The sequence below is a fragment of the Haliotis rufescens genome, unplaced genomic scaffold (assembly GCF_023055435.1).
Source record: "Haliotis rufescens isolate VD_foot unplaced genomic scaffold, xgHalRufe1.0.p SCAF_7, whole genome shotgun sequence".
Taxonomy (NCBI): domain Eukaryota; kingdom Metazoa; phylum Mollusca; class Gastropoda; order Lepetellida; family Haliotidae; genus Haliotis; species Haliotis rufescens.
The window spans coordinates 59,075,221-59,090,504 of NW_025964361.1; the positions used below are offsets into that span (position 1 = coordinate 59,075,221).

General features: G+C 42.3%; 1 protein-coding gene across 1 annotated transcript; it reads right to left on the reverse strand.

Annotated features, from left to right (window-relative positions):
* Positions 1 to 1,588: 1,588 nt before the first annotated feature.
* Positions 1,589 to 3,244, reverse strand: LOC124147516 (proline-rich extensin-like protein EPR1). Its single transcript, XM_046518122.2, has one exon. It carries the CDS (start codon positions 3,242 to 3,244, stop codon positions 1,589 to 1,591), a length of 1,656 nt encoding a protein of 551 aa, XP_046374078.2.
* Positions 3,245 to 15,284: the final 12,040 nt, after the last annotated feature.

Consider the following 15,284-nt stretch of genomic DNA (forward strand, 5'->3'; position numbering starts at 1 on the left):
CACTCGATTAATAAATTATTTTTTTTTATCGCCAATAACATTCAGTATCACGGATTATGCACTCGAGTGTTATAAATGTATCGCCCTTATTTCAATATTACGGAGAGACCTCTATTGCGACACATGACGTCGACAATGATATTCTGTTACGTTTTCATCTATTGTGATGTCACTAGATATTGTGTCAACAATGGTGTCTTGTTTTACGTCACAATTATCCCAGACTCTAGACTATTACTTTTTTGTACATATGGATACTAAGTAACTCGCATATCATATGGATAATAAAGAACATTGTTAATATACCATTCTATTCCAAGGGTGCTGCGCAATCAAGCGATGCATAGCTGTATTTCTGTAACCATCTGTTATTTTCGAATATACCCTACCATTTTTGAGAGTATATGTTTGTCGAGGCGACTGACTGGATCAGGTGATCAGGTGGGGTGACTTGGTGTATTGGGTGTCACCGTATACCTGACGGCGTGGAACGTTGATCACAATATCTATCACTGGATTGTCTGGTCCATATTTGATTATTAACAGAAACGGTCATGTTGCTGGAATATTGCCGAGTCCGACGTTATATGAACACTAAACAAACAAGCATCAACTATTGAAGCACGGGGCATACCAGTGGATTCCCCACAGCGTGTTATTTCTTGCCTTGCCTTGCAATTTGCCGTTTAAAGCTTAGCAACAAAGCAAGGGAAATGTATCTCCTTTGAGGAAATAATCGAAAATTGCAAAACAATGTTTTTCTCATTCATTATTTGAACCATAAAATCAATAGAGCTGCAGAAGTGTTCCCCATAAGCAATATACATTCGTTTAATGATAATCGACGCCATTGAAAATAAAAGTTATACATGGATGAAAGGAGAGTGCTATAGAATTAGCACTCACTACCTAGAGCCTTATACTGACATTTAGTCCTTAAAGAAAAGTTACCTTATTTAAAAATACATATCTACAACATAAAAATAAAATAAAAACTCTAAATGGAGCCTAGAACAATCCTTAATTTCAAACAAACAAACAAACAAACATAATATCGATCACCTGGTGATTACCTGGCCAAGACATGATTATTTGCATGCTGCCATCATATAGATGGACGACCGCTGACTGTGGCGACCTGAACAACAAATAAAGTGATGAAGGTAAGACTAACAAAGATGTCTGAATTTGCTACAGGATGAATGAAGCTGATGAGGTAGGTGTTCATTTCTTATTGTGTGCCACTTGAAGCTGGTGTTTATTCAAGGATTTACGGCATAAAGGTAGTAACCACAAGTGGGTGTGGCGTTAAACAAGCCAAACAATCAGTCAAACACACACACACACAAACGATGTGATTTTGACCTTGTCTTGATTAGTTATTGTGCTGTGGTTGTCGAGATCAGTATACCTGGTCATGGTTGCGTATTGACAGTATCCGGATGATCGGATCAAAATGGGCTGATGGGAAATAAACATGCGCGGACCAAGCATAGCACACGCAACCTTTTGAAACGTTAACATTTTAACACGGGGAAGTTGTATCGATGAAGGAAGTGTATACATATCATAACTCTATATAACTAACTCATTTATACACAACTGGCAAACGTAAGTTGCTTTGGGAGGTATTTGTGCATTCAGCAAGTGCGGATACAGCGTTTTGGAAAAGTGGGGTGGGGTGGGTGTGACCCCCTTGGAATGGTGGTGTGGAGTGGGTGTGACCACCTTGGAATGGTGGGGTGGAGTGGGGTGACCACCTTGGTAGATGGGATGGAGTAGGGGGGACCACCTTGGAATGGTGGGGTAGAGTGGGGGTGACCATCTTGGAATGGAGGGGTGGAGTGGGGTGACCACCTTGGAATGGTGGGATGGAGTGGGGGTGACCACCTTGGAATGGTGGGGTGGAGTGGGGTGACCACCTTAGTAGATGGGATGGAGTGGGGTGACCATCTTGGAATGGTGGGGTGGAGTGGGGTGACCATCTTGGAATGGTGGAGTGGAGTGGGGGTGACCACCTTGGTAGATGGGATGGAGTGGGGGTGACCACCTTGGAATGGTGGGGTGGAGTGGGGGTGACCACCTTGGAATGGTGGGATGGAGTGGGGTGACCATCTTGGAATGGTGGGGTGGAGTGGGGGTGACCACCTTGGAATGGTGGTGTGGAGTGGGGGTGACCACCTTGGAATGGTGGGATGGAGTGGGGGTGACCACCTTGGTAGATGGGATGGAGTGGGGTGACCATCTTGGAATGGTGGGATGGAGTGGGGGTGACCATCTTGGTAGATGGGATGGAGTGGGGTGACCATCTTGGAATGGTGGGATGGAGTGGGGGTGACCACCTTGGTAGATGGGGTGGAGTGGGGTGACCATCTTGGAATGGTGGGGTGGAGTGGGGGTGACCACCTTGGTAGATGGGATGGAGTGGGGGTGACCACCTTGGAATGGTGGGGTGGAGTGGGGGTGACCACCTTGGAATGGTGGGATGGAGTGGGGTGACCATCTTTGAATGGTGGGGTGGAGTGGGGGTGACCACCTTGGAATGGTGGTGTGGAGTGGGGGTGACCACCTTGGAATGGTGGGATGGAGTGGGGGTGACCACCTTGGTAGATGGGATGGAGTGGGGTGACCATCTTGGAATGGTGGGGTGGAGTGGGGGTGACCATCTTGGTAGATGGGATGGAGTGGGGTGACCATCTTGGAATGGTGGGATGGAGTGGGGGTGACCACCTTGGTAGATGGGATGGAGTGGGGTGACCATCTTGGAATGGTGGGATGGAGTGGGGTGACCACCTTGGAATGTGTGGTGGAGTGGGGTGACCACCTTGGAATGGTGGAATGGAGTGGGGGTGACCACCTTGGAATGTGTGGTGGAGTGGGGTGACCACCTTGGAATGGTGGGATGGAGTGGGGGTGACCACCTTGGAATGGTGGAATGGAGTGGGGGTGACCACCTTGGAATGTGTGGTGGAGTGGGGTGACCACCTTGGAATGGTGGAATGGAGTGGGGGTGACCACCTTGGAATGGTGGGATGGAGTGGGGTGACCATCTTGGAATGGTGGGGTGGAGTGGGGGTGACCACCTTGGAATGGTGGGATGGAGTGGGGTGACCATCTTGGAATGGTGGTGTGGAGTGGGGGTGACCACCTTGGAATGGTGGGGTGGAGTGGGGTGACCACCTTGGTAGATGGAATGGAGTGGGGCGACCATCTTGGAATGGTGTGGTAGAGTGGGGGTGACCATCTTGGAATGGTGGGGTGGAGTGGGGTGACCACCTTGGAAGGTGGGATGGAGTGGGGTCGACCACCTTGGAATGGTGGGGTGGAGTGGGGGTGACCACCTTGGAAGTTTGGGTGGAAAAAAGAAATGTTAGATGAAACAATTTGCGGTTGTCGGCCAAAATTAATCAATTAATTCCCATTTTGGTCACCAACTGATTCAGTATTTGCTTTTTTAAAGGCTAACATGATTAACATCGCCACCCCCAAAAAAACAAAAAACAAAAAAACAACAGCAAAAAACAACAACAAAAAACAAAAAACCCAACAACAAACAACAAAACAAAACAAACAAACAACAACAAAACAAAAATCAAAACAAAACAAAAAACCCGTCTACATCTAGGGCAAATGTAGGATTGTACGGAATATCACACAAATAGTTGCGTGTCAAACACTGTGACCTCGCAATGTGATCATGAATTCCATGTCACTTCTCCATGTTGTTATTGCCAGCGGCTGGGAAATCCTCGTGACGTCACTGGGAAACACCCCTCTTTTAAAATCCCAAACACAAATGAGTTCTCTGTCCGAGTCACGAAAGGTGTCGTAGCTCTGTACGATCTGCGACAGGTTTACGATTGTTTCGAAAATCTGTCTTATCTTAAACTTAAGATATCTTATGTTTGAACGTAAGTTGTTAAGATTAATCGTAGCTAAGATCGTTTCGAAAACCTAGGCCCAGGTTACACATCATCCTCAATTATATCGGCTCTTGTACGAAAGGCATGGGGTATCTGCCTATAGAATCCCTTAATCCCGGTACTCAGAAACTAGTATGAGTTCATATCTACACCGCGTCTTCGAGAACGCGTGCCCGAGACGCCCAATCGGACACCGACTATAGGGGTAACACATTATACCTATACTGTTTCATGTACGTACGTATATTTGCACTGGTTTACCTAAACACGCCTGAAAATCACGCTTCCTAAATTATTCCGCGTGTGTTGTTTTGATATACAAAATCCACAAATACACTAAGGGATGCTGTCAACACGCAGGTTTGTTACAGCTGAGCGGATGCATGTCCCGGCTTTAGGTGCCCATACGTAAACAAATATGCAATATTACTTTACATAAATGTTGACATTCATCCATCTTTTCTTGATATAGTTTACAACATATGGTCATGTTCTTTTGCCGGTATATGACTTCACACGTCCATTTTACCGTATCGTTTTTTCAAATGATTGAAAGTTATTATACACCTAACAGTGAGTGAGTATGGTTTTACGCCGCTTTTAGCAATATTCCAGCAATATCACGTCGGGGGACACCACAAATGGGCTTCACACACTGTACCCATGTCGGGAATCGAACCCGGGTCTTTGGCGTGACGAACAAACGCTTTAACCACTAGGCTACCCGACCGCCCCCTTATACACCTAACACCAATCGTCTTATTGCATTGCACGAAAGGATAGGCTAATACGCCGGATTATCGAGGTCGTCCAGATGGAAAGTAGATATAAATAATACGCCGGATTAATGAGGTTGGGCAAAAAGGGCTCTTTAGATCTCCTTTCCGTTACGCCATCCTTGACGTGTTATTAAATAATATGACACGCTGAATAATCGATTACGTTTTCATTTGAAGTTACAGAAAGCTTTGAAATATTGGTATGAAAATTACCTGACTTGTTCAAATGGCTGATAACTTGCCTGCTTCTGTGTCTTGCACTTGCAAGTTTTGAACACGACAAATTCATAAGAATGGTTAAAGGCCGATTGCAAGAAACAATCTACACTTTTGTGTCATATGTTTGAACTGCCTTTATCTAGATCTCCTTAGCAAAACAGTTGTGGATTAAAGACTTGCTCATATTCAAAATACGCTTCCAGGAAACCTCTAAAACCACCTTTTTGACACAGATAATCCTTACCTATATTCAGTGTTGTAATAAGTCCAAAACAGGCAGTCTAATTATCATTCATACGAATATACGTGTTTGATCATATCTAATTTGATAACGTGTGGGGCGGTCGGGTAGCCTAGTGGTTAAAGCGTCACGCCGAAGACCACTACATGGGTTGAATGTGTGAAGCCCTTTTCTGGTGTCCCCCGCCATGATATTGCTGGATTATTGCTAAAACCCCACTCACAATAACGTGCATAACAATTTCTAAAACTTCTCATTCTTTCGTAAACTATGGACAGAAGTTGTGTCGTAATGGTTGAAGCGTTCGTTCGTCACATAGGAGAATTGGGTTCGTTCCTTCCCCGTATAAATGTATCTGTACGCGCAACTTCCGGTGACATCTTGAGTCTATAGCTGATCACACTTTGAATTTCAGCAAATGACAACTTATGCAAGATAATCTATAATTCATTTTAAGAACAACCGAGTTCACAGCGTACATCATACAGAATGCGATACTAGATGTCTCTTCTTCTTTGTGTGAAGCATTTCAGGATCTCTGCCAAAACATAATATAGCATATTTATATTTGAAATGCTTAGTTTTTGGTACGAACTTAAACATGGTTATGTCAGAGGAGTTTTGCCCACATTTATGCGAGGAAAACCATTGTTTCTTCTGTACAGTTGGGCATCGCTTACACATTGTTCTTTTATTGGTGAATTGTTCAGTTACATTCCTAAATATGGTGCATGATATCTGGTATGGTCATAACTTTCTAAACCATGCATACATTTGAAAATTTACAAATTAATTTTTTTCCCTGCCTACTCATATATCAAATCCCTGTAAGGTTTGCAATTAGTCATACATTTTACACCCTATGACAACCAGGCGAAATACACTATGATCAAGTATATACTTTATTCGAACCCACGATCATATGGTTCTGGCGTGCCTAAGGGACGCAACTCTGCACAGCGAACTGCGGCACCTCAGACGACTGGGTTCTCTCTCCCCCCACACACATTATATCTTACGTCAATGAAGACGTATGTAAATATCGTGCATTCACGGAGCGCGCTAGTTTGAAAATATCATAACAATTTAGAAACTAACATGGAGCTATTGGAAGCAAATTAAGACCTCATGATTATAATAACATGGCGGATGTCATCTGTGAAGATCGGCCAGCTCGTTTGACACAAAGTGCGAGATTAAAAGAGTTTGGTAGATTAGCCCACGTCCACTGGAGGTGAGATGAGGTGAAATGGGGTTGAACGTCGCGTCCAAGGTTATTGTACTTACAAAGCGACGTGCATGTACGTGTGTGTGGCTGCTTGTACTTGTCCGGACTGATGCCGATTTATAGTGCTACCCCACTGAGATGACATGCCACAGTTTAACATGAATACCCCACTCAGACACAGTATACTGACTCCGAGCCGACCAGTCCTTGTTTTAGCCCTTTAATGCCGAGCGCCAGAGTAACAAGTCTTTTAACCCCTTTGGCATGCTCTACCACTAAGCCACGGAGGCAGTTTCACCTGGCGGAAGCCATTCATGATAGTCTATATATGATTCAGTTGGTACGACAACATCATAAGCATATCGATAATTTACCTTAGCATCATTTCAAAAATATTTCCGTTTTTCAAGGGGGAAAAGGAGCGCTATTTGTATTTATCTATTTTTATTCTGTATCTACATGGTTCGGCCCCTTATTGTTGATAAGAAAACAGGGCGTTCTATATGAAAATGTATCGACATTAAATCTTATACGAAATATGTATGTAATGTGTTCTTATCGATTTGCTAAATATGTTATGGAGCTACTTTGCAAATTCTATTTTGGAGGAATACAAACTGAGCGCGTATTATGTTTTAATGATTTTACACGGCAATACTTTAAAAAATATCATTTGGTGTTTGTTAACATGTTCAGCTGAAGGCCAGGTTTCGATTCTCACATTGGTACAAATTGTAAAATCCATTTCCGATGTCCGCTGCCGTGATATTGTTGGAATATTACTAAATGCGGCGTAAATCAATACTCTTTCACTCACTCACTACATGTCACCATGGATATAGCTGGAACATATGTTTGCCTACTATGTTGATTACATACATGCGGATTGGGGAAAGCGAGAAATTTCATGTTTTCTGTTGTGCCAAAAATTTGAAATACACTGTTTTCCGTCCTAATGCATTACCACACATACTTTGAATATTGTAGTCACCGCACATCTGCATTTCGTAACCATTAGTTGTACATTTTATTTCAAAATTCCTACCGACGATGATTGGGAAAGAAACACTTGTCTTTAAATATCACTTTTCGCGGCCGTCAAAACAGGGGGGGTTATTGTTAAAACCTGTAACCCCTAACAAATAAGAATCAAATATTTACCAAATTCATGGCATTACTACTCCTATTGGTAACATTAGATTGATTGTAAACCAATATTTCATGATTTAAATGTCGCTTTAAATTTTTCGCCTGATACATTTCGTCAGAGTCATTTGACTGAAATTATTGTCTTCGTCGGATACTAATGAAAATATGCTCAAACTTGTTATTCTTTACGAGTAAACACGTTTATGTGTACTTTCTCGACATAATCACTGTCACATGAGACCAAATGAGTTTGAGGTATGTGTCTGGTTACAAGGTATGGCCTCAATGGTGGTGGTATGTCAACGTACCTACACGATCTGGGTCGTTGCTCACGCGACCCGTGAAGATTCCGGGGTAGAATAGGTCTTCAGCAACCCATGCTTGCCGTAAAAGGTGACTATGCTTGTCTTAAAAGGCGAATAGCGGGATCGGGTGGTCAGGCTCGCTGACTTGGTTGACGCATGTCATTAATCCCAATTGCGTGGATCGACGCTCATGATATTAATCACTGGATTGTCTGGTCCAGACTCGATTATTTACAGACCGCCGTCATATAGCTGGAATATTGCTGAGTGCGGCGTTAAACAACAAACCAACCAACGTTGCTCACGCTTCAGGAAACCCAGGTTTGCTGCTTCCAGCTTCGTTTATATACAGGCTTTCTTTGATATAACTGGAACATTGCTGACTGAAACAGTGAGTGCATGTTGTTTTACGCCCAAATCAGCAAGATTATAGCTATCTGGACAGCGCGCACCTGCCCACCAGTGTTAAGCTTAGTAAACAGTAAATATTCGGAAGTGTTATTGGTGATCGTTTATGATATATGTTCGTATTACAGCGCTATAACGCACTTTGGTGATATGTTTTGAAGAAAATTAATACGACTACCACGGGAAATTGTTCCGCAATTTATATGTAATCATCTACACTTGAAAGGAAACTTGTCCCTTCTAGGGTTTCCAGGCTGGAATTGGTCCCTAGCAACCTAATTCTGTAGTTAGAGGTGGCCAAATGGATCGGTTGGCTGGGCATGGTGACATGGTTGACATGTCATTGTACCCTGACGCTCACAATATCAATCACTGGATTGCCTTGTCCAGATTCGATTATTTTCAGGCCTCCTTCAAATAGCTAAAATACTGCGACAAACAAACTTAATTCGTGTTCACAAAATGCACCGCGCTCTTTCCATAACGCATCATCCGACTTGTGAAATAAAATGGCAAAATCAATAGGAATTTGACGTCACGAAAACTTATGGCCGATAAATAAATTGGAATGCTTTGTCAGGCGTAAGGCTCTCCGTGATTACTGCTTAGCGTATTTAAGTCGCCATTAGCTTCATTAGACAGCAACGTGGCTCGATAGGACAGAGCACATTATCAGCTCTCTCTCTCTTTAAAAATCTAAAAGCGGATTTTTGATGATATCTGTTTCAGTCGCATTAAGTAATTACGGGGGTTATCCTGCTAATTCTGACGTTGTAAACGTGAAACGTTCAAGAATAGAACGCGCGTGATGGCAGCTGTCCGTCATGCATGACGTCATTGGGACACCTCGCCAGGAGGTAATCGTTTCATTGATTGAATGTCCAACATTTACAAATTTGATCGAACTTAAATTATGTATAGTACGTGACATGATACGACATAAACAAAATAAATATTGACTGAGTATGCCATATAAAACAGCATACCTCACCTTTATGACCAGGCTACACACGGGGAAGTATATATATAGTATAGATTACTCTATATGAGAGGCATATTATTGTTATTAATAAACTGACGTCCAAAAGAAACTTTACCAACTGAAAATATAAATTTCAGACAAAGTATAATTTTTTTTTCGATGAAGTCAATCTAAAACACATAACCTAAATACAACAATAGTGTTTGCAGAAAATGTTAATCGTCTGTTACATGTTTGCGAGATAACACGCGAAAAAGGGAAAAACACGTGCACCACGGACAACTGCAAATGCACGTGCGGGTAAGGGTATAAAACGATTGCAACGGCAAGTCAGACATCCACAGTAATAAAAAACCACAAAAGAAATGCCACGACTCACAGTCGAACAACGTGAACGAGCCTTGGGTATGGTACAGATGGGAGCCACCCACACCCATATTGCACGAACCTTCGGTTGCTCCCGTGTTGCCGTTACCAACTTGATGCAACGTTACAGACAGACAGGGCGGGCCGCTGACAGACCAAGAACAGGCAGACCCAGGGTGACCACGCCACATGATGACCGGTACTTGCGTACCTTGCACCTCCGAAATCGCTTCCAGACAGTGACGTCATCGGCGACAAATGCCTTAGGTCACAGGGTTAGTCGACAGACAGTGGCCAGGAGACTCAGGACTCATGGAATCAGGGCTTTTAGACCATACAGAGGACAGCTATTGACAGCGCAACATCGTCGTCTACGATTGAGATGGGCCCGGACTGTACGATGTTGGCAACGACGTGACTGGCAGAGGGTTGTCTTCACTGACGAAAGTCGATTCTGTATGTTTAGGGCTGATGGAAGACAACGTGTTTACCGCCGAAGGGGTTAACGAACGGCGGCGTGTTGCGTCTAGGAGGTCGTGTCATGGTGTGGGGAGGGATCTGTGGCCAGGTGAGGACACCGCTGGTCATCGTTGACGGAAACTTGACAGCTCAGCGTTACATGGATAACATTCTTCGTCCAGTTCTCCTACCATTTCTCCAACAGCAGCCACGTGGTGTCATTTATCAGCACGACAACGCTAGAGCCCATACAGCCAGACTTGTCACTAACTTCCTCGCAGCCAACAACGTCAACGCCCTGCCGTTGCCTGCACGCTCACCCGATATGTCCCCCATAGAACACCTCTGGGACTTGATGGATCGTCGTGTTCGACAACGACCACACTCTCCAGCCAACCGGCAAGAACTGATCTTGGCCCTCCAAGAAGAATGGCGTCAAATCCCACGTGACCTCATCAGACGTGCGTCGAAGAGTTTTTGCGTATATTGAGGCATTTGGTGGTCACACACGCTACTAATGACTTGTTATTGAACGTGAGCGATTGTTTATGTACTCTGCCTATTGTCCATGATTCTGAAAGCTCGAGTTTTGTACCACACCCAACTTTGGGGGGCTCTGACGTCATTCTCGGTCGCGGTATGATTGTCATTTTCAGTGTTGATTATGTTGACATATTGATCTTCTCAATACACTTTACTTCATGCATGTATGTTTTGTTGTTTTTTAGCAAGAGAAAATTAATATACTCCATATGAAAAGGGTATATCATCATACATTACTCAAAATGGAAAGGGTGTATCATTTTAGTTTGCTCTATATAAACGGTGTATTATCATACATTACTATGTATGAAAAGGGTATATTATCATAGATAACCCAAAATGAAAAGGTAATATTATCACACCCGATCTCCCCACCCCGTCACAGGGACTTTATGTCAAGAGGAACAATAAGGATTGATGTCAAGATGACAATAGGGATTGATGTCAAGAGTAACATTAAGGATTGATGTCAAGATGACAATAAGGATTGATGTCAAGAGTAACAATAAGGATTGATGTCAAGATGACAATAAGGATTGATGTCAATAGGAACAATAAGGATTGATTTCAAGAGGAACAATAAGGAATGATGTCAAGACGAACAATAAGGATTGATGTCAAGAGGAACAACTTAATGTCAATTCTTGAGGAATTACCAGGTGAAGATCCGGTTTAGAATTGTTCTTTACCAGACCATGCTCGTCGTTAGAGGCGACTATTAAACATCTTTAATGTATGCACACTGTCTCTATTTAAATAGTTTGTATACATATAAGCAGTCCCAGACGCATGTACCACTGCAGGACAGGAACAGTTATACACAAAGACAAGATGAGTTTGAAAACAACGACTAATATGTCAATGACATTCTGGAAAACACAGTTTGACCTCGGGTCAACAGTAAAATTAACTCGTGAACTGGAATGTTTTGGTTTCCCAAATATAGTTTGACTGCTCTTGTAAAAGAAAAAAAAGAAAAAGAAAACGTTCCCTCGGATATTAAATGGTCGGACCCTAAAGACTCAAAATATAAACTGACGGGAAAAATTAACTGTGATTCATATGAAGTTCAATAATTATAAATTTATTCTGAAATGAAATGATGCACCTTCCACTATATATTCATGAAGACATCTCCTCGACTTTAAGGTCGTGAATCACAATTTGCACGTGCATGTTCATGCAAGGGGAACAATTCGGGTGTGTGCGTGTTTGTTGGGAGCATGATCCTCATACACGTGGTTTGTGAAAGTGAACAGCCCACAGTGAGTGTTAAGCTATCAAGTGTTCAAATACACTTTTGTTTAACCAGTCGTCCATTTGTTACTTCACGTCAACAATACAACCACATTCGGTTGGTGCATCTACGGAATCGATACCAAAATGCCTCATTAACAGCTCGGAAAATTCATAGGTTGAGATCAATCAGTGGCAGAAACGTACGCAACAGGTTGCGCGAGCACAACATCCTGCCACGGCGTTCAACGATACGCCCAATCTTGCTTCCATTTCACCGTCAGGCACGCCCAGGTCGGTATTGGCAGCATCTGAGGTTCAGTAGACAAGACTGGGACAGTATACTGTTCACAGATGAGTCCAGGTTTCACCTGGACTGGTCTGATGGTCGTGCAAGGTCGTGCAACTCATCATTGTAAAATGGCAATTTGAATGGCGTACGCTATCGATACGACATCGTTGGATATCCTATTTTCAATTTGTGTCACGTTGCAGCAGGATAATGCCCACTCGAATGTTGCACGTGTTGTAACAGACTTCTTGAGGCAGCATAACATTGATGTACCGCCAGTCTGTTTCTCCAGATCTCTGCCCCACTGCACATGTCTGGGATGAGATGGAGGGACGTCTACGACAGGATCAGAACCAGTCGGTAACGCTAGCTCAGTTGGCCCAATCTTTGGTTCACATTTCGAACATCCATCAGGCTGTTTTCAAACATCTGGTGTCATTGACAATGTTTATTTAGTTGTTATACCACCCCTCTTTCAGGGCGTGTCGCTCTGTTTCCTTTAACCAGTACAGTCAAAGAATTTGTTAATAAATAAAAGCAACTCCATATTAAAAAAGACATTTCTGCCAAAAGCAGAGTCGATTATACGATTCCGACTTTATCATGAACATGTGTTTATAAATCACTATCAAATAATGATGATGTCAGATGTTCGCGAAAAGGTGAGCGTATCCTGCTCCACCGGTGACACCCGTTACAAATACATGCAAAGGCAAGTCAATTGTTCACCTGAAAAACATGATTGTGAACATATCGTACAAGTCAAAATAGGAATCTGCATCGGACGGGTGACCCAGTCGTCTAAGGCGCTGTAATTAGTTATGCAGAGTTGCGTTCCTTGGGCACGCCAGAAACTTATGATTATGGGTTCGAATCCCGGTTCGCCCCGATTATATTCTAAGGTTTGTCAGCACCATACATGTACTCGTGGGTTTCACCAAAGTGGTAAACATCTGAGACATGCATCAAATTCGTGCTTTCCACACACTTCAAACTGACACGCCATGATATATTTGGAATACTGTTCAAAGAGGCGTTAAACTGAACTCATTCACTTACTTACATAATAATAATAATAATAATGAGAACATTAATCTGATGTGACACACCTTGATATATATATATATATATATATATATATATATATATATATATATATATATATATATATGTTACAGGAAACAAGTAAAATCAGTGATTAAGTCTAATGACTGAAAATGTCAGTGATTATGTCTAATAACTGATTCACTCAGTGGTTATGTCTAATTACTGAAATCTTCAGTAATTAGACATAATCACTAAAATCAACCAAGGGAATTTATACTTGTTTACTGAAAGTATATTCCTGCCTTGTTTTTATAATGTGTGCTAGTTTTGAAATTAGATTAGTGTAAGTAAATACAACCTCCTGTAACCAGAAACCTTACACAAAAATCACAGACCAATCGCTACAAATGTTTTAAGGCCAAGATGCAATGTAGTTCTAGATGTCATTCAAGTCTTTCATGTGCAAACAAACATTCCTGAGTGTCCATCTGACTGCTATTTGTCACACCATTCATGTCATACCATTCACGTCATACCATTTTATGAAATAAAAGATTGAACTGTTTAAGCTTATTTCTGTGATTTTTGTGTAAGGTATCTGGTTACAGGAGGTTGTATTTACTTACACTAATCTAATTTCAAAACTAGCACACATTATAAAAACAAGGCAGGAATATACTTTCAGTAAACAAGTATAAAATCCCTTGGTTGATTTCAGTGATTATGTCTAATTACTGAAGATTTCAGTAATTAGACATAACCACTGAGTGAATCAGTTATTAGACATAATCACTGACATTTTCAGTCATTAGACTTAATCACTGATTTTACTTGTTTCCTGTAACATATATATATGAAATACCGCTCAAAACGGCGTTAAACCACTCGCTCAGCCCTAGGCTGGAACATCCGTCATTTGACACAGAGACAAACGAGTGAGAATTGCCGCTTCGTGAGATTGTTCTAAGGGATAGCTGTTGCCACTCATGAAAAATCAATATTTGTACAACTGACGTTTAATCGTTCTTGCACTTGAGCGATCGCTGTGTTAAGCACTGGCCAATAAGTGAATATAGACGCCCAAACAAATAGTTACAGTCCCGCCGACATATGAATCTGTTCTCCAGTGACACCCCGTCTGTTGCCCACCTCGTCTGGAACAAATTGCCATTTAAACCCGAGGTAACAGGACTAACGAGTCAGTGTATGTCCAATATAAAGAATGTTCAAATTACGCAAGACGCGATGTTTGGTATAAATACGTTATTACCAATCTCCTAACCGATTTTTAACTGATTAATTTGAAAGCGGTTTCAGCTATTTTTGCCGTTGAAGTGCGTTTGAATTAAAGTGTTCCGTTCAGTCAATCAGTTGAAATGAAATTGCACTTCCTGTCTTGCGTGATGGCATGAGATGGCATTTGCCGTCCGCTTTATCTTGTAATATTGAATATATGAGAAACCAGGTTTTTCTATCCATCGCATGCATGCTATATCTTTTTTAAGGTCAGAGTGTCTTAACTGAACCATGTATTTTGGAACTAAAGTGTCTTTTCTTTTCAAACTAACACCCATCATTACGTGATATTGTCAGAAGCGATTTCCGCGACGGTGAGAATGGGTGCAACTTTTTGTCACGGATGAGTCTACTTTCATGATAGGTGACCAGGGTCATACTCACTTCATTGGAGGAGCTAAACATGGCGCCTCGTGGGCGCCAACCACTCGGCTAACCGGCTTTAATAGAATAACCTCTAGAATAACCTCTCCGACTCTTACTGTGAGAATTATACGCGGGGAATTGCTCCTGACATAATTCGAACGTTTCACCACGAATCATATGGAAGATGGTTTTTCGACTGTGCAAATATCCTTGTATGTAATATTCAGCTCAAGTTGGCTATACCATATATGGGCACGATATAGGACTTCGTGCCAATCCTGTTACATACTTGCATGCAATTATGAAGTTGAAGGCCTGAAGGGACCTGGATAGGATTAGTCCCCAGAACCCCCAACCCAAGCACCCTGCGTTAAGATCCGAGGACATCCCCTTTGTAGGTCGCGTCAGGTGAACCTTGAGGGGGTCTTGACCGCGCAATACAAAG